This window comes from Pecten maximus, chromosome 9, assembly GCF_902652985.1.
Source record: "Pecten maximus chromosome 9, xPecMax1.1, whole genome shotgun sequence".
Lineage (NCBI taxonomy): Eukaryota > Metazoa > Mollusca > Bivalvia > Pectinida > Pectinidae > Pecten > Pecten maximus.
In genome coordinates this window covers 42,987,387-43,012,116 of record NC_047023.1, presented here as the reverse complement: position 1 = coordinate 43,012,116, position 24,730 = coordinate 42,987,387, and the positions used below count along the sequence as shown (strand labels likewise).

Genomic DNA, 24,730 nt, shown 5'->3' with positions numbered 1-24,730 from the left:
TCAAAAATGAATTATGGATATCCATAAATCGAACCACTGCCAGCAAGGTAGACAACTCTTGATTATCTCCATCGGAACTCCTCTGACTTTTTATAAGTTAGTTTATTACTGTCGATTTGTGTTTTTGATTCGGTAATTCATTAATCTAGATTTGAAATGGTATTATGCAGTATATGCAGAAACACATTTTCCCATACTTTCTTAGGTTTTCGCTATTTTCCATAGGCACTTAATAACCCATCATCCATATCTACCGCACCCATGTTACGGTTATACGCCATAACCATTTTTGGCCGCCCGTTTGGAAGGTCTTGGGCAGAAAGAATTGTAGACAGAAGCCGCACTGGTTTTTTGTGGTCGGATCCCGAGAGGCTACGCATAGAAAGTTGCCCCGCCTCATGTACACAGCAGTCCTTGACCGGGGGTCAGCATTCCGTATAGTTAAGGGCATCGGTCTTGTTTTCCGAAGTGTACCTTTCATTGAATGAAAATATATATTCATCAATTACAAAAACGTATAAGATTGAAATCACATGCAAATATATGATTGCACAAGTTTTTTTAGTTCTATCTATTTAGAAAAAGTTAAATAAAAAAAATAATAATAACAAAAAGTTACAAAATGCGAGTTGGAAAATGCGAGTTGCGAGTTACAAAATGCGAGTTGCAAAATGCGAGTTGTGAGTTACAAAATGCGAGTTGCAAAATGCGAGTTGCGAGTTTCTGACTCTTTGAGAGTTGGGCGCTCGGTCTGGTCTGCTAGCTAATAAGGTCTCTGATTGTATATACCGTGTTTGTGAATCTACATATCTACGTAACTTCTAATTAAAATGAACTTTGAACGTAGCCTGGAGTTGTTTTAATCTCTTGACACTTTTCACGAGTAGCAATTGTGTCACATCAGAGTCACAGAACACAACATGGCACACAATGGGGAATCTATATAGCTGGTCAGACAGATGTATTTCAAATAATGAAACAAAAATTACCTTTATCCGACAGTTCTCTGATCATATATCTATATACGTAATATGTCACATATTCGGTGAGAAAATTGTGTTCATAATTTATGTAGATCTACAAAACTAATAAAATTCAAGTAAAAATGCGTACAATTACGACAGGTAGATTCTACTGCGAAATAGAGAGGACAGGAGATTTCATCAATCTGATATTTATTTCTAGGTCCATTTAAAGTGCCTTTCATACAATATGCATATTGATCAATTTCAAATCTAGATTAAAATTACCGAAACAAAAACACAGTTGACAGTAATAAACTAACTTGTATAAAGTCAGAGGAGTTCCGATAGAGGCAATAAAGAGTTTAAGATTTATGGATATCCATAATTCATTTTTAAATATCCATAAATCATTTATGGATATCCATAAATAAGTCGAATTATGGATATCCATAAATAAGTCGAATTATGGATATCCATAAATCATTTATGGATATTTATAAATGAATTACGGATATATGAAATGAATTATGGATATCCACAAATATTGACTTTTTTCCACTTTTGCTTGCCATAGTAACTTCTTCTTGTGATGAGTGAGAAATAGATGAAGAATGGTAAATTCCGTAGGAATATCACGGAATTATTGATAGTAGAATCGCCTTCCGAATTTTAAGTTTAAAACATTGGGAACTATTTTCGATTGAATTTATATTAATGATATATTTGTACATCGTATGATTTTCTGATAATTTCTAACTTTCATTATTATCACTTGTAATATACACTCTCATATTTTTGAGGAATAAAGAATGATGATGAAGATGATGATGATGATGATGGTAGCATGTAAACACAACAGTTCGGCAATAGTGTGCGACACAACAGTTCGGCAATACAGCACGATCAAAATAAGAAGTTACCTCCCTTTAACTGGTCGGATATTTGAAAATGGACCGTCGGGATTCAATTACAAATATTGGTTTTAAATCATTGTATGAGGATTTCAAACACAACATATTATGACTTCCATTCTGCTATAGAAATAAAAGTATGGGTAAGTAACAGATATCCTTTGTTTCCGGATCAGAAACACCAAAGTCAGTTTGTTTATTACACGTTCCTATAAATGTAACAAGTCGGTTCTCATAACATTCCGTTAGTGGAAGTTAAAACCGAAATCAGTTAACGGTATCTGACTAATATGTGCCATACTTCACAGCACACAAATTCTCCACGGTCCTATAATACATAACACACGGGTCTTTCACCTAGGCGGCCAGGGTTCGATTCCCCTTTCGGACGCGGAAAGATACATGGGGTCCGACCACAATAACAGTGATTGATATAAGTTAATATAAGTTTATATAAGTTGTTTCCCTATTACACTGTATGAAGTTAACATTTTCGTAATACACATAAATATACATGATCCTTGCACAAATCATGAGGATCATATTATAACGAATTTTCGGGCAAATATTTACTTAAGAGTTTTATCATTTACAAATTTATTTATTTATTATTAATCTATTCATGTTTATGAATTTATTGATTGTAGAATTCCTATTTCTCTTTTTAGGTTGATGGTTCGTTCCGTTTTTATTTTGTCATCGGTTCGTTCCGTTGGTTCTATGAACAAATATGCAGGATAACGCATGCGCTTATCTTATGTTTCGTACTAAGACAGACAATTTCTATCAATACATGATTTGATCATCATGGTCCGTCCGATATCAAGTGTGTCATAAAATAAAACCAGGTGTTTAAGCCAATCAGCCAATCTATATATTGGGACTCATTAAGGGTAAATCACCGAACAATTAGGAGTACACTGTAGCTCATCTGTATACATGTCTGTCAACTCCCGATCAGATGGGATTGTATCAGACGCAGCCTGTTCTCGTTAATATAAATCCCGCGGTGATAGACGTATAGACAAATGTGTAATGAAATATTACAGCAATCCTTTGTATTGTGTGGGTGGTCAGGTGGCGTAGTGTTGCACATAATGTAATGAACTCACTTTTCACCATGGCGACCGGGGTTCGATATCCCGATCGGACGTGAACAGATATGGGGGTCACCTGCCCAACCTCGTGGGTTCCCTCGGATAGTTTGGTTTTTCCCTGAGTCATACCCCCTCACGCGTTTCAATCCGGGCCAACAGAAGATTTATGTAAGTTATCAAACAGTATCATACTGTATAGAATTATAACATCCCTTATATGAAGAATTGTCTTATATGGTTGATTTCCGAATAAAGTTGCTTTTATACTTTTTTTTTATAATTGAACGCGTACGAGATTGACATCCGTTCACATGAGATATTAAATCCTGAGATCAATTGTCAGGTGTTTTTGTTTTGTTTTGTCAGCCAAAAGTGACGTAAGTATCGTAATTGATGCAACTCTATCAAAATTAATGCTTTGTCTTATTTTAATTAATACTCGAAATGACAACAAAATTTTGCTCGTCCGTTAAAATTGCAGATGGACATTTTAGATTCATCAATAAAGTAGGTCAAATAGGATAATACCATGATCTCAAAATGAATGTCATGGTAACAAGAACAGAACTGCCCCTCTTTGACATCCAAAGAGTAACGTCTACGTATTCTTGCTAAACGCAGCCTTAAAGAGGCATTCCTTCGTTTGAATAAAGTTTAGATTGTTAAAATGGAACTCAATGGCAAATATGTGTTTTTCTAAAGAAGTAAAAGTTATAATTAATTAATATGGTTATGTAGGTTTACTGTCAAGGTAACCCGAAGTTCTTCGATTATTAAGTCTTAAAAATTCTTCATTCGCCCAAAAATTTGTGTACGATTCGTCATTTTCCCGTATATGTCGGCGTTAATTTCATTACTAGTAAGCACAAGCACTAATATAATCCTTGTTCGGCAAAGATTCCATTAATAGAAAGTTTGAATGTTTCTGCTGTCCGAACGAAGGAATGTCCCCTTTAACCCTCGGGTTTCGAGTTTGGGAGCCATTAAACATTTGAATTTTACATCGCACATGTAAGGAAATTTAAGACTTTTATTTCTACGAAAATAAAACATTCAGTATATAATATTCACTTGGCCATTGGCACAGGGACCTGGAAATCTGTTACAGTCTATTGTATTTGGATCTTTCCTAATATGTATAGCGACTTTTCAGTCCACTTTTTAGATGGCTTATATTTATATTCGGTAAAAATGACACTTCTTGGTGTTCATCGTCCAAATACACATAGACTGTAACAAATTATCACGTCCCTGTGTCCACAGATACTTGGAGAAATCAACCCGCAGTCCCTTTATTATACAAATATGTCATGGGTGTCTGTGTGTCAGCCGAGTGCAATAGAACAGTGGTCGATTACCAGTACCGAGGGTCAAATATTCTGGACTATTGCATAGACAATGATATACTTGTTTTATTACATAATCACTAAAACACATTTGGAATCACTAAAATCTTAACTTTCCTGTAGGCCTAGAAGTTGTCATGACTGTCGTCTGGCAGTGTTGACATCTGAGTTACATGGACGCTTGAAAAGATTGGACTAAATTCCGAAGCGTCACAGATGTTCAGTAGTTCGCACGTAACCGTGCAATAGTCATTTCAGCCGTGCAATAGTTTACAGTTGTTTCATGCCTCACCAGTCAACAGTCAAAACTGTTTTCACGAGGTGTTGGTACTGACCAGGTGAACTGTTTCCCAGAGGCCAGTACTAACACCGAGTGAAAACTGTTTTGACTGTTGACTGATGAGGCATGAAACAACTGTTTTGTTATCTGACCATTGAAGCACAGGGACACGTTACAATAATAATGTATGTATAAAATATATGGGGGGTCGATATAAACATAACACAAGGGACGAAGCTCCGATTCTGGAAATCCCAGGGCGCCAATTTCAAATATAAATTAACAACACTTACTTTCAGTCTTTTTTCACGGGAATTGCTGCTAACGTTTCGTTATAAGTTATAGTTTTACATATATAATCCTTAATTGTCAATCTGTTCTCATACTCCCCATTTTAAAGCACTTTGTCGGAAGTTTTCAATGTTCCCTCCAAAAAAGTGATGCTATGGACCGGAAGTTGCGCAACACTTTGGCAGGTCCGCACTGAATTACCAGTGCCATCGGGATGCCTTTGGAGGTAAGTTACTTCTGCATGTTCCGAATGTTTGAAAAGTTCGGGAAACTTTGTTTTTCACATTGCGCGATTGCAGATTTCAGCATACAGTGGGTAATCTACGTAAATTTACGTTTTAAAATAACATAAAAATGTGTATTAGACTCCATAAACGGAAAAAGGGCTAGGTATATATTATGGATTCCATTCAAAACTGAGCAGTTGACACTGAAAATGGACTGGATATGAAATGGATTCTGTTCAAAGTTTCGCATTTGACACTATAAACAGTGGGCATAATGTTCTTCTAACTGGAATTCCTGGCACTGGAAAATCATATGCTTTATCAAAGATAATTGACTACTGTCTCACTATCGATAAAAAAATTTACGTAGCTGCCAGTACTGGAAAGGCTGCATCAGTGTTAAGAGAGAGAGTTTCACAAGATGTGAAAGTTTTAACTGTTCATAAACTGTTTGGTCTGCTCGATGGGCGCTTCACTGATGATGAACTTTGTGGTCTATTTGACAACGATGACAGATATGCATGTAAAAGAGGAGACGTTTTAAATGCTGAAATAATTGTAATAGATGAAATTTCGCTAATTAGCCAAAACCTATTGGAACAGATAGACAGTGTCTGCAAGCATGTCAGAGGGAATCAACAACCTTTTGGAGGTATACAGATGCTCCTTAGTGGGGACTTTTTCCAACTTCCTCCTGTTCCATCTCCTCAGTATGGAGACACTGGCAACTATGTTTTCTCCTCCATACTTATTGATTTCTTCCACCATATCAATCTTACCGAGATTCATCGACAGAAAGAGGAGGATTTTGCATGTACTGTCAGAGGTGTCACAAGGTAACATAACAAAGACTACCTAAATACATTGTATTTTAAACATTTTTTTACTTACTCAGTTAAGCACATACCAAATTTCACCAGATAAAGTGCAAGTACAATAAGCACTCGCATTACTTACTTTAGAAAACAATAAAAAAAAACTGTAATTAGCATTATCATAATTTACTGGGATACTTTCAGCATGAAAATTGCTAAAATAAGATTACTACTAAAATATGTACCCTTTACAGTATGTTTGTGGCTATAGGAACACCTCAGTATAACAAACCACTAACTCACAACACTAACATATGATGTGAACCATCATCTTGAGCAGGTGTATTTTTTTTCATCATCATTGTAATATTTTGATCACTACTTATCATTATCATTGTGACATATACCTATACATCAATACAACTTCATTTTGATTTTGACACAAATCAACAATGACATAATCCTTATGCCATGTAATTGTCATAAGATCAATTCACCATTGTGACATAGAATATATCCTCATCATAGTGTATTCAATGTATCTTGTTCAAATTACCACCATACTCGCAGAGTCAAATTTTACCCATGCTACATAAATATTTGTACTGTTCATTTTGCAAGTTGAGATATTATTTTACACTGACTTCAATGGTATGGCCACAAATTTACTCCAGAATGGTTCCTTCACTATCAAAGTAACCCATTGATATATCTTCATAAGGTGTACAAAAGAACATTATATCTCATGTATTTGTTTACATTCAATGTCCTTTTTTAAATGCTGGACTATATGTAAGTATGTATGTACAGTATAGCTAGAATTGAATGTTATCAAGCTGAAATAAAGACTATCATCACATAATAGACCTTTTCAGTCATGTCATATGGTATACAACACTATAGTGACGTCATAAACAAATGATGTCTTTTAGGTTATGACCTCATGATTGACTCGGTAGTGAAAATTGTACTAAAAATACTGAATTATCTTGGTGAGCAATACACTAGCCTCTCAGGGTGTTTGTTATCATGACACATTTAAAACACAAAATTTGAAAAGAATAAAATTTAACTTGCATTTCATTATTTTAGAGGCCATTTAGAGAGGGAAAGCCTGCTGCTGTTGAAAAGGCTTGACCGGACCTTGCCGCCAGGGGACCCCCCCCCCCCCCCCCCCCCCCCCCCCCCGTGCATCTTTATGCAAAAAACTTTGATGTAGACATCCATAATGCCAGGTGCCTTTTGGATATGAGAGGTAAAATTGCTGATGGGTCTAAGCCACCACATGTTGCATCATGCATCCAGTAGTTACCCTGTAAGATAACTCTCAGTTGACACCTGCCTTAACTGACAACTGCCTAGTTGGTATTTAATACAGTAACTTAATTGGTTTTAACTTTAAAGTTATAATCTCTTAACTGATTTGTCTAAACCACAGATCTATACCTATGTATAATTCATGTGTCTAAACTACACAGACCTGTCTGAACTGTAGGTTTACAAATTTGTTATGTCTCCCAAAGCTTTTCTCTTCTTTGGGAGGGATTTTACTGTGCTGCTGTAGGAGTAGGGGTCAGCAGCAAGAAGTCCAGCATTTGACTTTCTACCTCTAGACTTAGCAGATTGTCCCAAAATCACTGAGTTCATCGTGTTGCAGTATGTCTGGTATGTTGGATTTGTGGAATTTCCATTGTGAATTCCTCTTACTTGACAAAAGTTATTTTCGATTACATCTGAGTTGAAACGACCTGGATAGACACAAGAAGATGGACAGTCTTGTAGATGAACCTTGCATATATGCAGAAAAGTGGAGATCAAACTCTCTTGGTCTGAAAGACATTTTTTGCTGGGCAAACTTCTTTCTTTCTCTTTTGGAGAAAGACCTTCTAGTCCTTGTACTTCTTCCCTCCACTGCCTTAACCAGCTCTGAATGTCTTTCAGTTGATAAAGCCTGGTGTCATTTACAGTAGAAATAGGACGTTTGTCCCTGAAAACAGAGATCAGAAGACTGGTGTGTTCAAGGAAAGATACTGCTGCATCAAGAACAGTTCCATTATTTATAGACTTCTGATAGGCCTGCATTAAATAAAGGAAGTTGTGGTCTAACATCTCTTCTGCATAGTGGTTTCTCATTTTGTCTGCGGAGTCGGGGTACATGTGTGATGTTGTTATCTTCCTGTTCACCCGCCTGGAGTTGGTTTGTTCATCCCACTTCACGGCATCCAGCCACATCTCCCACACTATAAAATGGTCCCCTTTCCTCAGATAACGTGTGTGGTGTTTTTGGATTCCACTGGACAACACTGCATTCCTGAGTTTTTTTACATTATGGGAAAAGTCTTGAGAGTGAGCCACCTTTCGAGACATGTTTACCAAATTTGGACTGAGATAGTTTCTGGTCTCTGCATCGTCATCATCTTCGAAATGCAATCGCATGAATTGGCGATTTTGATCGCCGCCATCTTGGAGAATGAAGTCAGTTATGAATCCCCATGATTGTAATGAACATATGATATCCCAGATAATGTTGTACAGTTCTGTGGCGGTAACCGTATTGGTTGGATAATGCGCAATCGGAAAGCGAAATCCAGTATAGCCAAGAAAGGTAACTTGCAGGACTTCTGAAGCTAGTGTAGGTTCCACTTTCTGAGCCTTCAGTGCTCGCAATGACTCGCATTCCTCTCCTGTGTCCACAAATCCAATTAATGTGTTCTCCCTTCCCTTCACATTTAGTACAAGGGCTTCTTGGATTTTGGTTTCATCGTGAATGATTCCACCATAATAACCTGCAGCAGGAAGTTTTACTTTTTTGGCTGTGTTTACCATCCACTCAAAACTTCTGTATTGATTCCAGGATTTTGAGGAACAATGTTTTTGTACTTTTGTAGAGTCCTACCAGATGGTAGCTTAAATAAATTGCTTCCTTTTAGGTTCTCATATGCCCTCGGACTCCGGCACCAAAGTTCCACTCAAGTCCGTATGGTGTCCTGGTCCCATCTTATTCCACCTTTCTTTGAAGTCAGTATGTCATGCTGATTTTCAAGGAAACTTTTCATTTCTGAAGATGCTCCTGGAAATACTGTTGTCAGAATAGTTGAAATGTCATCCTGATCTGTCTTGCAAATGTTCACTTCTGATGAAGCAAGCTTTTTGAAAGAATCAATATAATTTGTGCACTTAAAACATTTCTTAACTGTTGAGAGCACCGTTGTAACACAAAGGCAACTTGAACAGCGTAGATTTCTTGTAACTTTGTAATCTTCACCCCTACCAGATCCAATATTTTCTGCTATAATATTTGCTGGAACGTCGATTCCATCAGCTTCACTGCCTGTGCAAATATCGAGAAGGTCCGCAATATATAGAATGTTCTCAAGAGATCTCTCTGTCAAATCAAACTGATCAGACACACCAAGCCTTGCCAAATCTATCTCCTCTCCCCTGACCTGTAGTGTCCAATGTTGTTTTTGGAAATTTACTTTGATCTTCTTAAAGATTTCAATACCGTTAATTGTAATGTTTCCTTTTATATAAAACACAATATTTCCATTTCCTGATTGTTCCACACAAAAATATTTCCCAGAAAGCCAAGAAAATCCATTTTTTTCCGGGTCAATGAGTGTTGCAGGTCCTTGCCAGTATTTAATCCCGCTGTAAACACTTTTTCTTTTCCCATCTCCACCATCTCTCAATTTCACTGTTTTTACTTTAGGAAAAATTCTCCACAGATAACGAGCAAATGTTGTGCTCGCCATTTCTAAAATGTCAGGCGTAGTATCATGCTGGTATTTATGGAATCGGTGCAAGAGTTCTTCTTTAGAGATCTGACTTTCTGACTCTTCCACTAGGTGATGACGCAACCTGTTATAAAAGCAAAAATATGTGTTTTTGTATTTGTTTCAATATAATAATTTCTTTAAATGACATCTGCTTTAAAATACTTTTTTTTCAATCACTGGGTTTTAATATTTATTAGATGAAATAGCAATATACTGTCTTATCTTTTAAGATAATGCACTACTTGTAAGTGATTTTTGAAAAATTAAAGTTGAAAAGTATGCAGTCAAACCTGTCTATAAAGGACACAAAAGGGAGAGAGCAATTATGTGTCCTTTATAGGTTTCCTTTGTTAACAGGTGTCCTTCATGGACATGTGACCATTGTAGACATGTGTCCTTTATGGACAGGTGTCCTTTAAAGCCAGGTGTCTTTTACAGACAGGTGTCCTTTCCAGATAGGTGTCCTTTCCAGACAGGTGTCATTTACATACAGGTGTCCTTTATAGACATGTGTCCTTTATAGACAGGTGTCCTTTATAGACAGGTGTTCTTTACAGACATATGTCCTTTAAAGCCAGGTGTCTTTTACAGACAGGTGTCCTTTCCAGACAGGTGTCATTTACATACAGGTGTCCTTTATAGACATGTGTCCTTTATAGACAGGTGTCCTTTATAGACAGGTGTCCGTTATAGACAAGTGTCATTTACAGGCAGGTGTCATTTATATACATAGAAGCTTGTCTTTCAAAACAGGTTTTAATGTACATTTGTAAATATCTTTCTTCAAACATGTAACAATACTCAAAATTTGAATTAATAGTTGATTTAGGTTTGCAACTATATATATATTCAAGCTGTTACAGGAAAGTCACACACGAGTATTTATAACAAAACCAATGACAAAATAGAAGAGAAAAATTAGCCCCATACCAAATTTAAGTTCCTTATCTGAAGGTTAGAAGAAAACTCTCATAACACCTTCAATGACTCAGAAAAAAACTTAAAAATAGCTATCGAGGCACAGGCCTAGGTCATATGCTGAAATTTGGGCTACCAAGTTTGTTCAAATGACCTTCACCTATATTCAAGGTCACTGTAATGAAATATGATTAAATCTTTTCAATAGCATTTGTCTGATTAACCGAAAAGGTCACTTGTTCACCTTTCAAGGTAACAGTGATCATAAATATATATCTGTTTAATTCTTTTAAAAGTATTTTTTTCAATCAAACAGTGATATTTTACCTTAAACTTTATCATGTTTATTTTGGTCAACTTTTAGGATTACATGTGAGAAATTATACCAATTGAGCGATGCAAGCCCTTGTGGTCCTTTGTTGTATGTCACAGATGAACATACATGTATGTATATTGAACTATGTTGATTTTACAGGAGAGGACTATGTTTATCACAGTCTGGATGAGGGAGACACCAGTGGCCTAATGGCAAAAAAAGAGCTGCACCTGAAGAAAGACTGCCCAGTCATCCTTAATGCTAACTTATCTGATGAGCTAGTGAATGGTATGTCTGGAATTGTTAGCAAGTTGGAATCAGATCGCGTCTATGTACATTTTCCTAGCCTGAACAGAACTGAAGTCATCACTAGGTACATGTTTACTAGATACAGTAACATATTGAAAAAAGATATAGGGAGCAGAAGACAAATCCCTCTTCAGCTCAGTTTTGCGCTAACTGTACATAAATCACAGGGTATGACCTTACAAAGGGTATCCATTGATTGTACCAACATGAGACAGTATGGTCAGCTAACAGTTGCATTAAGCAGAGCAGTGGACAAAAAAGGATTTCAAATCAAGAACTTCAATGTTGGCCTTCTCCAAAAACCACCAGAGTGTATGGTTGTTTTCTATGACAAGTCATTCCTGGAAATTGAAGATAATCTAACTTTTGTAAGAAAAACTGTGAAATTCCAGAGCCATTTCAGTTTAGAAGTACTGAGGGTGGCAGTGGTGATGTTCATCTTGGTGACGATGATGATGACAACAATGATGATGACGATGATATTGATGGAGATGATGATGCAGAATTGTTGAAGGTTCTACAAGATATTGGTACAGTAGCAGAAGAAACTACGACAAAGCAACTGCCAGACTACATTGATGTGGAGGCTATTTTAGATGAGTTACAGACACAACACCCTAAAACTGAGCAGCAAAAAGAAGAGAACAACGCAGTGAATTTACTGAGTGAAAATATAAGCAACACTAAAAACTTTGTAACTTATCTATGGTTTGCAATTTGTGAACTTTCAGATAAACATATGTCATCGCCTTCCCTTACCAACAAAGACATACATTTATTCTACAGAAATTATAATACTCTGGTGTGCTCTGATGACTATCGATTGAAAGTGAAATACCTACTAGGGCAAAACCCTTCATCAGCTCATGATAATATTATTTACAAAATATCTACAAAACTAAGAAACCACGTTATTCATAAGAAAGCAGAACCTCTTCGTGACACCTTAAGACAAGAAGCAAAAGAACAAGGAAGACACTTTAAGGAATCTGGAGAGGGAAGGGCAAAGATAAGGTATATTGCTGGCTGGTGTATCGCAGCTCTCATCAAAAAGTGTAGAAGAAACATTTCCTGGTCTCTTTACAATGTGAAAAAAATCAAAGAAACTGAAAGAAATATAACACTTAAGAAAGTTCTGGAACATCTTGAAGCTGATCCAGCTGTAGAATGTGTAGACCGAGAATCCATTCAGGAGATTGCTAGGAAACAGAACATGCGCAGTGGTCTCTTAATGGTCAATGACTCTACTTTCTCTTTCTTTCTGTTACTTGACAAGAAGATAAGAACTCTACAAAGTTCTGCCAATTTTAGGTTATACAGTACTAATTTTGGTAACTTCTTAAAATCGTCACTGGAAAATGACTCTGAATTGGAGACTCAATGGAAAAACCTATTCACACAGTTGGAAACTGTTTCAGTACTTGACTTAAACACATTACTTCAAGTTATTTTAAAGTATGTACTGATGTCCCTTTCACAGTTTCGCAAGGAGTATGCTGATGAAAAGAACATTAAAAAGAAAGAAGCAACTAGGAAGCAGATCAAAATGCGAACTGACTCGAAAACATCACTCAAGTTCAATTTCAAAACAATTTTAACAGACAGGACTCAAGACAAAGAAGCTTCACATAAGAGACTACAATCAGAAATCATGTCTGAAAAAGTTATTGGTATTGGTTCTGCTGACAACCCTGACATTGATGTAGTACCTGGTCCATCAGGTAATCCTCCAGCCCCTGCTTTGGATCTGTCTAGTGCAAGTGTTTCTGATGTTCCCAGTACCTCAGATATTTCCAACACTTCTGAGAGTAATAACCCAGCTGGTTCTAAATGTAAAAGAAAACGGGGAAGTGTTGGAAAGGGAAAATGTAAAGGAAAGCGAAAAAAGACATTGTGGCCTTGTGGAATTTGTGGACGGGACGCAAGTTTTGATTCCATTGGTTGTGATGGATGTGACAAATGGTATCATTCAGTATGTTTAAAAATGGACAGCATGGATGATCTGCCTGATGAATGGTACTGTCAAGAATGTTTGTGCTAAAAGTGTGATCCATGCTGTCAAATTTTCAAGTTGTATTGAAATTCCATGTGGGCAGTGTGAATACACAAGTTGTATTGAAATGTCATGTAAAGAGTGTGAATACCCAAGTTGTATTGAAATTTCATGTGAAGAGTGTGAATACCCAAGTTGTATTGAAATTCCATGTGAAGAGTGTGAATACACAAGTTGTATTGAAATTCCATGTGAAGAGTGTGAATACATTAAACTATTGAAATTTCATGTAAAGAGTGTGAACACACAAGTTGTATTGAAATGTCATGTGGGGAGTGTTAATACACAAGTTGTATTGAAATTCCATGTGAAGGGTGTGAATACATTAAACTGTATTGAAATGTCATGTAAAGAGTGTGAATACTCAAGTTGTATTGAAATTCCATGTGAAGGGTGTGAATACATTAAACTGTATTGAAATGTCATGTGGGCAGTGTGAATACACAAGTTGTATTGAAATTCCATGTGAGGAGTGTGAATACACAAGCTGTATATGTCATGTGAGAAGTGTGAATAAAATAAATTAAACTACTGAAATGTCATGTGGGGAGTGTGAATACACAAGTTGTATTGAAATTCCATGTGGGGACTATGAAAACATGATGTATTGAAATGTCATGTGAGGAGTGTGAATACTGAATACATGATGTGCTAAATGTCAGAGTTGAATGTGATTACATTATGTATGGAAATATTGTGTCTGGTCTAAAAAGTATTAAATTGAGAAATTCTTTCGAGTTTTCATTAAAAAAAACATGCAATAAATCGCAAAGTCATGATATTCGGAAAAAATAGTTTGTCACTCTTTCAACCAAAACTTTCCTCCCTGCCTATCTAAATGTACCATGTTTTATGGAATGGATGACTTATTAATACATTACTTTGAGACATTCATGCTGACATAAGCTCATTATATACTGCTTTCAAACCAGGTGATGTCAAAATTGTGTAGAAAAGATTTAAGGAATTTGCACATATTGCCAGCTTATCTCGGGAAATAAAAAGCATTTGACCTCTACCTGGTTCTTTGACTTGACTTGAAATACCTTAAATCATGTATGTCATACTTTAATTTTGAAGAAAAAAATTAAATAATTGTAAATTTACTAGATTATCAATTCATATCAATCAGTTTGTGTCTTGTGGGTAATCAAAATTCTTATAACTGAAATTATCAAAAGATACATGTAAGCCATTTTCATAATATTGCTGACTTGATTGGCCTGTGACATGGTGAAATTATCCTTTCATTTAAATCTTAAATTCAATGGTTTGAAATATCTGAAAAAAATATGATCTCATACAGCGTCATTTGGTTGCTCAAACCTCAGAAATCAAATGTTTATGTAAAATAAAAGTACATTATTATACTTATAACATGGATCCTAATTCATAATATAATGACTATTTTAATAACTCTGAAATATGTAATCAATTAATTTCCCAGTGCCTGGGCACCACAATCTACAAATGATTTAACTTTTTATTCACCAATAGGCTCTAGTTGCATGTTTAAGGTACTCAGTATGTGAGCAACAACTGGAGCATTTCATTAAAATTATGCCAGAAAAAGATATTGACACCTTGTATTACTGAATATAGTATATCAAAATCTACTTAAAAAGGCCTCTTCTAATTATGGAATACGTTTGGTAATTTTCTGATAATGCATAAAGCGATTAATTAACGATTACTCACCAAGACGCAATATCAGACATATTTTTTTCAAATATTGCGCCATATGTATGTGAGCAACAGCTGGGGCCCTTCATTAAAATTATGCCAGAAAAATATTGAAACGTTGTGTCATTGAATATATCATATCACAATCTACTTAGAAAAGGCCCTTCCTAATTATGGAATACGTTTGATAATTTTCTGATAACGCATAAAGTGATTAATTAACGATTACTCACCAAGACACGATATCAGTCATGATTTGTTTAAAAAATTCCGCCAAAATTATTCACTGCGGATATGACTCTTTCCGGTTGCCTCGGGAGTTTTCTTACCTTTGGCTGCTATTGTCCATCGCCTTTCGAAAGGTGTTGCGCAACTTCCGGTCCATAGCATCACTTTTTTGGAGGGAACATTGAAAACTTCCGACAAAGTGCTTTAAAATGGGGAGTATGAGAACAGATTGACAATTTAGGATTATATATGTGAAAACTATAACTTATAACGAAACGTTAGCAGCAATTCCCGTGAAAAAAGACTGAAAGTAAGTGTTGTTAATTTATATTTGAAATTGGCGCCCTGGGATTTCCAGAATCGGAGCTTTGTCCCTTGTGTTATGTTTATATCGACCCCCCCATATATTTTATACATACATTATTATTGTAACGTGTCCCTGTGATTGAAGTGAATAAATTACAACAAAAAAACCAGTCTGAAATTCAAAATTTAATAACTCACAGAACCCTTGGTGATATTCCTGGTATTAGCTGAGTCTCTGTTCTCTATGATATTTAAAAGCCCGTCATCGTTTGTCTTCAAACCTAGAAGTCATATTTACAGTCGACCGATGTTTACAAACCTGTCGACGACGACAAGTGGACTAAGACCACAATTAAGTACTTCCGGGTTCAGGCCCCACGAATGAAGTCCCCTCAAAAATGTATGTATTTCAGGAAAACAAATCAAATGCCTCTTTGAACTTGATTTCTGTTGATGAATTTAATGTGGATTTATAGTAGAGATGTCAATCTAGGTTTTGTGATGTAAAATGATAATATTGATCATTTATTATGTGCTCCAGGACCCTGTGTGATGAGTCCTGATTTGACCTCTACCCCTGACCCGGATGTATATAATCCACGTTGGTGACACATTTTGACAGCTATCTCCAGAAAATGCTGAACATGCTGGGTTGAAACTTTTATATTTTGCTTCTCAGATGTTGGTCTTGGCCAGGTGAGATGGAAAGTTGCATATGAGATGTTGGGAATTTATTATGAATTTTAATGTTACAATGAAACATATAGCGAAGCTAATTGTGGTCTTAGTCCAAGTAGGCCTAGTGTGGTCACCGTCATCTGTACGCTTGTAATTAGGCGCGTTCGATTGGGCAGCGCGTGATCGGGCAACAGTTCATACATGTACAATGTAGGTAGCATGTTTTATAATTAATCTTTTAGGAAAACAGTCAAATTTGGTTAATATCCATTTATATAGTGAGTCAGATAACAATTAATATTATTAGTTAGTTTACACTATATAAAAGGCAGACAATAGAAATGCTATTTGAAACACACACCCCAGAAATGCTATTTACCAGGATGATAGTCGAAAGTGTTATTTACCCGGAATGAGCGCATTAATATTTTCGTGGATTTTTTTTTTTTTTTTTTTCATTCTGATTGGACAATAAATTTGTGATATCCGTTCGGATTACCTCTACTGCAATCCCTTATATTAGGATAAAGTCCGAGAACTCTTTCGAAAAGACGAATCAGTTTACTAAAATCGTTCGAGTGAATGCTACAGAAATATTTCGGAAAATGGCTTCTTCTACACGATTACATAATCTGGATGAAGAAGCGTAACGCTAACACACAACAAGTAATGCCTGTTGTTTTTTTGTTTTGTTTTTTTTATTTTGAATTTATATATTTATATTATTTTATTTATCTCTAGAATTTAAGTCGAATACTCGAGATAGATGATACGAAAATGATATTAGTCGAGTCTTGAATGTACAACTGTCATTCTACAACAACAATGTTGGGCTGATTTTAAGTTTCGTCATTATGTGTGAAGATATTGTTACCTGTTCATGGCCTCAGTACGCATTAATACATTACACGTAGAGATGAAATTGTTCTGAGCGGTCAAACTATAGCCCACAGCTACACATCTACACTCACTGTCTGCCATTCCCGCCGTAGTGGCAGTTCTAAAGTAGAAGCGGAAATGCCGGTTTGATATGGCAAATTGAACATAATATACCAGAGATCATTGTGTTTGATGTGTGAGTGTGTAGTTTATTCCTTTAAAATCACCAGAAGCGCTCCAGATTCGTTATGCATGAAAACATATGTTTAAAGTTACATACCAACAAATTTCAAAATTATTCGATTATAACCAACTGCGCTGTACATGTGTTAGGCATGCCGCTGTGGGTAAAGCAGAGGTAAGGCTTAGGTACATAGGAATACCTACATTTGATCAGGGTTTACAGCATTTGAAGCAATTATTGCGATACATTACCTCAAAAATGTTCAGAAAAATAATTTCAATCGTTATAACAAAGAAAAGAAAGACCGGAAATGGTTGTATGATAATGATGTCTTAACATTTTCGGACCAGGTTAAGGGTGTATGTGATACTAAATTACACGACAGGCTTTTCGTTTGAAAAGAGTTCAACGTCAAGAACATATCCACGGTAACTGATGTCAATTTGTTTATTCATTAATTCTATGAGTTACACCGACATGCATGTATTGGAAACACAGGAGTGCATCAATAACAAAGGGCATTGTTTGAGTAGTGGCGCCACCTGACGGATACGTATGTGGTCAAGGTCATTGTCGTTACTTCATTACTCATTACAAAATAGGATTTGTCTACACGACAAGAGAGGGGATAGAGAGAAAGAGGAGGGAGAGATATAGGGGAGGGAAAGAGAGGGGACAGAGATAGGCGAGGGAGAGAGAGGGATGGAGGGAGTGTAAGAAAGAGATAGGGGAGGGAGAGAGAGGGAACAGAGATAGGCGGAGGGAGAGAGAGGTTTGAGGGGAGGGGGATAGAGTGAGATAGCGGGAGGGAGAGACAGAGAAAGGGGAGGGAAAGACAGAGAAAGGGGAGGGAGAGACAGTGAAGGGGAGAGAGGGGAAGGGAGAGAGAGGGATAGGAGAGGGAGAGAGATGGGGGAGAGAGAGAGATAGGGGAGGGAGAGAAATATAGGGGAGGGAGAAAGAGGGGGATACAGTGAGATAGAGGGAGGGAGAGACAGAGAAAGGAGAGGGAGAGACAGAGAAGGGGAGAGAGGTTGGAGGGAGAGAGAGATAGGGGAGGGGAGAGAGAGATAGGAGAGAGAGAGAGATAGTGGAGAAAAAGAGAGGGAGGGAGGGAGAGACAGCGTATAACAGACATTATAATAGAACTAGATCAATTTATCACAACCATATATGTGTAACTCACGTTTTCGGTTCAATAGGATTTTATTAACCCTCGTGCATGTTTTAGCGGTGCACGTGCCGCCAATATTAATGTGATGTATATGTTATGTATATAATCATTGATATCCATTGCATTATTTTCTCCTGTACTCGTCGTCTAGGGACTCATTTCTATTTGTCCACACCTTAATTACGCCAGATGGCGAGATCCCTTCTGATTACTCACATTTTAGCACCATATGTAATTGAAAACAAAACAGGAAAAAACAGTGGTATATAATGATAATTTCGCTCAACACCTTAACGCCAGAGACGCTGAAATGTATTCGCCACTAAAATACTTTGTTTGCAGTAATCTGACTTGTTTAAATGTGTTTACGGACGTAAGTAAGCTCGGCAATATTATATTGTTTATTTGACAAAGAAGATAGCGTTTTTTAATGCGAAGTTGGAATCCCGAACTGTTTAATAACCAAGCGATAAATAAAGGTCTTATCACTCTTTGGAATAACCTCTTGAGTTTTCATTCAGGCCTGTGATAATTTACACTTAAATATACATTTCGTTTGAGATAAAAAAAATTCCTTTGTGCGAAGCTTGTGGGGGTAAACTTTATTTTTCTCTCATATGACTTCACACTCGAATCCTACTTCCATGTTTCCACTTTAGATCAAGATGATTCGGTAACTTGAAAATAGCGGAAAATCTTGACATGTTTGTATACATCAACAAAAACAGAACATTTAGGGAGGGTTTGCGGGTGAGGAGGAGAAGGGGGTTAAATCAAAACACTAGAGTCTCTTAAAACATGTTCAGGTTGAACTGATCCGTGGCATGTTGTTTTTTTTAAACAAGAACAGGTCGCTGATCAACTGTTTAATGTCGATGCTATCAGTCAAACAAGACTGTCTGACTATCACCTACCCCTACTCATACCCCTACCCTACCCCGACTCCACCCCTACCCTACCCCGACTCCTACCCCTAACCTACCCCGACTCCACCCCTAACCTACTCCGACTCCACCCCTACCCTACCCCGACTCCTACCCCTACCCTACCCCGACTCCACCCCTACCCTACCCCGACTCCACCCCTACCCTACCCCTACTCCTACCCCTACCCTACCCCTACTCCTACCCCCATCCCTACCCCTACTCCTACCCCTACTCCTACCCCTACCCTACCCCGACTCCACCCCTACCCTACCCCGACTCCACCCCTACCCTACCCCTACTCCTACCCCCATCCCTACCCCTACTCCTACCCCCATCCCTACCCCTATCTCATTTCCTTACCCCTACGCCTACCCCAGCTCTACCCCTACCGCTACCTCTAACCCTCACCCCATACTCCTATCCCCCCCCCCCCCCCCACCCCCACCCCCTACCCCTTCTCCTATATCCCCACCCCTACGCCTAACCTTACCCCAGCACTACCCCAATTCCATATCCCTTACCCCAATCCCATACCCTTACCACCAAACCTACCCCACCCGGGTCCTGGGGTCGGACGCGCGGCGGTATTTCAAGTGTCAAAATCATTGGTGGTCTTTTAGCCTAAATATTAAATTCACATACAAAGGTTGATTGTCTAATCTTGGCAAATAATGTAGAGTTATTAAGAAACCAAATGATGTCAACTTGGGCTTATTGTATAACTTAATTAACTTCGTAAGAGGGTTATAGATACTCGGAACTGTTATAGAACGGATTGCTATGGTTGTTGTAGGAGATAATCTTGTTTCTTTAATCTAGATAGTTTCCAAAATGAAACCACAGAGATTTTTTTCTGTTTATATTTTAGAAATATAATTAGACACAACGCGCAGACATAATTACAATAGATTGCAGCATAATGAGTTTTCAAGTGAGGTATGCTGCAAAATGCTCCTGATACTTATATGATAACAATGTCTAAAAATCCACGTGATCTCCAATTATCTCCCCTCCAGGAACTGCCTGCTGAAACAAGATAGAGATAAAAAACAAAAAAATCGTCTTCCGCTTCACAAATATCCCGAGAGGGAACGCCGCCACGAGAACTATGATTGACAAGTTACGGCCAGCTATTCATCCGAGGAATGCCAGAGCGAGGCTGGAGGAAAACCCTGCCAATTTCTCTATCTGGCGAGGGTCAGAGTTTGTAAGTATTTTTCGGGGATTGTCAGCCTTCCCAAAACAAAAGAAGACTAACGGTCACTGCATGTGATTGTTTCTATTGAACAATCACCATTTTGATTGTTTTGTCCCGGCGCAATAAAATAGGTTGGGATATTGGTGTGGGTGTGGGGATGTGTTTGTGTGTTAACACTATCTGTGTGTTGGGGTGGGGTGAGGGGGTTGGGGGGGGGGGGGGGGGGGTTGTATGTTTGGGGGAGGGGGGAGGAGTAGCAACTTCTTTGACAGATTTTAGTCAAACTTTCTATAAAGGCTCAGTATGAGAATACTGCGGACATTGTTGTTTCAAGTTTCCAAGACCAAGGTCACACTTGGGTTCTTAGCACTTTCATTCTTTCACGAATTTTGGTCAAACGTCGCCGGGAAAAAATTAGAAAAGTTCATCTATATAGACATGGCCAAAAGCCGAAAAATCGCCGAATACACTTGCTAACGAGCGTCCAACTAACTATCTAAAGACTTCAAACTAAAACATTTTATAATAAAACATATAAAACAACCCTTAAACTTGTACAGATTTTCGTTCAAGACGACAAATTGAATTTGTTGAAGCTAACACTAGATCATGATAATACGTCCTAGAGATAGTGTTAGTACGTCCTAGATATAGTGTTAGTACGTCCTAGATATAGTGTAAGTACGTCCTAGAGATAGTGTTAGTACGTCCTAGATGCAGTGTTAATACGTCCTAGATATAGTGTTAGTACGTCCTAGATATAGTGTTAGTACGTCCTAGAGATAGTGTTAGTACGTCCTAGAGATAGTGTTAGTACGTCCTAGATATAGTGTTAGTACGTCCTAGATATAGTGTTAGTACGTCCTAGATATAGTGTTAGTACGTCCTAGATATAGTATTAGTACGCCCTAGATATAGTGTTAGTACGTCCTAGAGATAGTGTTAGTACGTCCTAGATATAGTGTTAGTACGTCCTAGATATAGTGTTAGTACGTCCTAGATATAGTGTTAATACGTCCTAGATAGTGTTAGTACGTCCTAGATATAGTGTTAGTACGTCCTAGATATAGTGTTAGTACGTCCTAGAGATAGTGTTAGTACATCCTAGACATAGTGTTAGTACGTCCTAGAGATAATAGTACGTCCTAGATATAGTGTTAGTACGTCCTAGAGATAGTGTTAGTAAGTCCTAGAGATAGTGTTAGTACGTCCTAGAGATAGTGTTAGTACGTCCTAGAGATAATAGTACGTCCTAGATATAGTGTTAGTACGTCCTAGATATAGTGTTAGTACGTCCTAGAGATAGTGTTAGTACGTCCTAGACATAGTGTTAGTACGTCCTAGAGATAATAGTACGTCCCAGATATAGTGTTAGTACGTCCTAGAGATAGTGTTAGTACGTCCTAGAGATAAGATAATGTTAGTACTTCCTAGAGATAGTGTTAGTACGTCCTAGAGATAATAGTACGTCCTAGATATAGTGTTAGTACGTCCTAGAGATAGTGTTAGTACGTCCTAGATATAGTGTTAGTACGTCCTAGAGATAGTGTTAGTACGTCCTAGATATAGTGTTAGTACGTCCTAGAGATAGTGTTAGTACGTCCTAGAGATAGTGTTAGTACGTCCTAGAGATAGTGTTAGTACGTCCTAGACATAGTGTTAGTACGTCCTAGATATAGTGTTAGTACGTCCAAGAGATAGTGTTAGTACGTCCTAGATATAGTGTTAGTACGTCCTAGATATAGTGTTAGTACGTCCTAGATATAGTGTTAGTACGTCCTAGATATAGTGTTAGTACGTCCTAGATATAGTGTTAGTACGTCCTAGATATAGTGTTAGTACTTCCTAGATATAGTGTTAGTACGTCCTAGATATAGTGTTAGTACGTCCTAGATATAGTGTTAGTACGTCCTAGAGATAGTGTTAGTACGTCCTAGATACAGTGTTAGTACGTCGTAGAGATAGTGTTAGTACGTCCTAGATATAGTGTTAGTACGTCCTAGATATAATGTTAGTACGTCCTAGATGTAGTGTTAGTACGTCCTAGAGATAGGGTTAGTACGTCCTAGATATAGTGTTAGTACGTCCTAGATATAGTGTTAGTACGTCCTAGATATAGTGTTAGTACGTCCTAGAAATAGTGTTAGTACGTCCTAGAGATAGTGTTAGTACGTCCTAGATATAGTGTTAGTACGTCCTAGATATAGTGTAAGTACGTCCTAGAGATAGTGTTAGTACGTCCTAGATGCAGTGTTAATACGTCCTAGATATAGTGTTAGTACGTCCTAGATATAGTGTTAGTACGTCCTAGAGATAGTGTTAGTACGTCCTAGAGATAGTGTTAGTACGTCCTAGATATAGTGTTAGTACGTCCTAGATATAGTGTTAGTACGTCCTAGAGATAGTGTTAGTACGTCCTAGAGATAGTGTTAGTACGTCCTAGAGATAATAGTACGTCCTAGATATAGTGTTAGTACGTCCTAGATATAGTGTTAGTACGTCCTAGAGATAGTGTTAGTACGTCCTAGACATAGTGTTAGTACGTCCTAGAGATAATAGTACGTCCTAGATATAGTGTTAGTACGTCCTAGAGATAGTGTTAGTACGTCCTAGAGATAGTGTTAGTACGTCCTAGAGATAGTGTTAGTACGTCCTAGAGATAATAGTACGTCCTAGATATAGTGTTAGTACGTCCTAGAGATAGTGTTAGTACGTCCTAGATATAGTGTTAGTACGTCCTAGAGATAGTGTTAGTACGTCCTAGAGATAATAGTACGTCCTAGATATAGTGTTAGTACGTCCTAGAGATAGTGTTAGTACGTCCTAGATATAGTGTTAGTACATCCTAGATATAGTGTTAGTACGTCCTAGATATAGTGTTAGTACGTCCTAGAGATAGTGTTAGTACGTCCTAGAGATAGTGTTAGTACGTCCTAGAGATAGTGTTAGTACGTCCTAGACATAGTGTTAGTACGTCCTAGATATAGTGTTAGTACGTCCTAGATATAGTGTTAGTACGTCCTAGATATAGTGTTAGTACGTCCTAGATATAGTGTTAGTACGTCCTAGATATAGTGTTAGTACTTCCTAGATATAGTGTTAGTACGTCCTAGAAATAGTGTTAGTACGTCCTAGAGATAGGGTTAGTACGTCCTAGATATAGTGTTAGTACGTCCTAGAGATAGTGTTAGTACGTCCTAGAGATAGTGTTAGTACGTCCTAGATACAGTGTTAGTACGTCCTAGATATAGTGTTAGTACGTTCTAGATATAGTGTTAGTACGTCCTAGAGATAGTGTTAGTACGTCCTAGATATAGTGTTAGTACGTCCTAGAGATAGTGTTAGTACGTCCTAGAGATAGTGTTAGTACGTCCTAGAGATAGGGTTAGTACGTCCTAGATATAGTGTTAGTACGTCCTAGAGATAATGTTAGTACGTCCTCGATATAGTGTTAGTACGTCCTAGAGATAGTGTTAGTACATCCTAGATATAGTGTTAGTACGTCCTAGATATAGTGTTAGTACGTCCTAGAGATAGTGTTAGTACGTCCTAGATATATTGTTAGTACGTCCTAGATATAGTGTTAGTACGTCCTAGCGATAGTGTTAGTAAGTCCTAGAGATAGTGTTACTACGTCCTAGAGATAGTGTTATTACGTCCTAGATATAGTGTTAGTACGTCCTAGAGATAATGTTAGTACGTCCTAGATACAGTGTTAGTACGTCCTAGAGACGGTGTTAGTACGTCCTAGAGATAGTGTTAGTACGTCCTAGATATAGTGTTAGTACGTCCTAGAGATAGTATTAGTACGTCCTAGATATAGTGTTAGTACGTCCTAGATATAGTGTTAGTACGTCCTAGAGATAGTGTTAGTACGTCCTAGAGATAGTGTTAGTACGTCCTAGAGATAGTGTTAGTACGTCCTAGATATAGTGTTAGTACGTCTTAGAGATAGTGTTAGTACGTCCTAGATATAGTGTTAGTACGCCCTAGATATAGTGTTAGTACGTCCTAGAGATAGTGTTAGTACGTCCTAGAGATAGTGTTAGTACGTCCTAGATGAAGTGTTAGTACGTCCTAGAGATAGTGTTAGTACGTCCTAGATATAGTGTTAGTACGTCCTAGATATAGTGTTAGTACGTCCTAGAGATAGTGTTAGTACGTCCT

At 37.5% G+C, this 24,730-nt stretch overlaps 1 protein-coding gene and 1 pseudogene across 1 annotated transcript; one reads left to right on the top strand and one right to left on the bottom strand.

Moving 5' to 3' along the window:
* The first annotated feature begins 5,005 nt into the window (after nucleotides 1–5,005).
* LOC117334026 (ATP-dependent DNA helicase pfh1-like) lies at nucleotides 5,006–7,151 on the top strand. Its single transcript, XM_033893443.1, has 3 exons — nucleotides 5,006–5,116; nucleotides 5,721–5,953; nucleotides 7,025–7,151. The coding sequence occupies exons 1-3, from the start codon at nucleotides 5,105–5,107 to the stop codon at nucleotides 7,149–7,151; spliced, it is 372 nt and encodes a 123-aa protein (XP_033749334.1). The 5' UTR covers nucleotides 5,006–5,104.
* Nucleotides 7,128–9,687, bottom strand: LOC117334025 (annotated as a pseudogene).
* Between the last annotated feature and the right edge of the window lie 15,043 nt (nucleotides 9,688–24,730).

What these genes read in the sequence shown, in the direction of transcription:
- LOC117334026 (XM_033893443.1), top strand. An exon ending in ACTGTCAGAGGTGTCACAAG is followed by an intron (nt 5,954 to 7,024) that starts GTAACATAACAA and finishes TCATTATTTTAG; the next exon opens with AGGCCATTTAGAGAGGGAAA.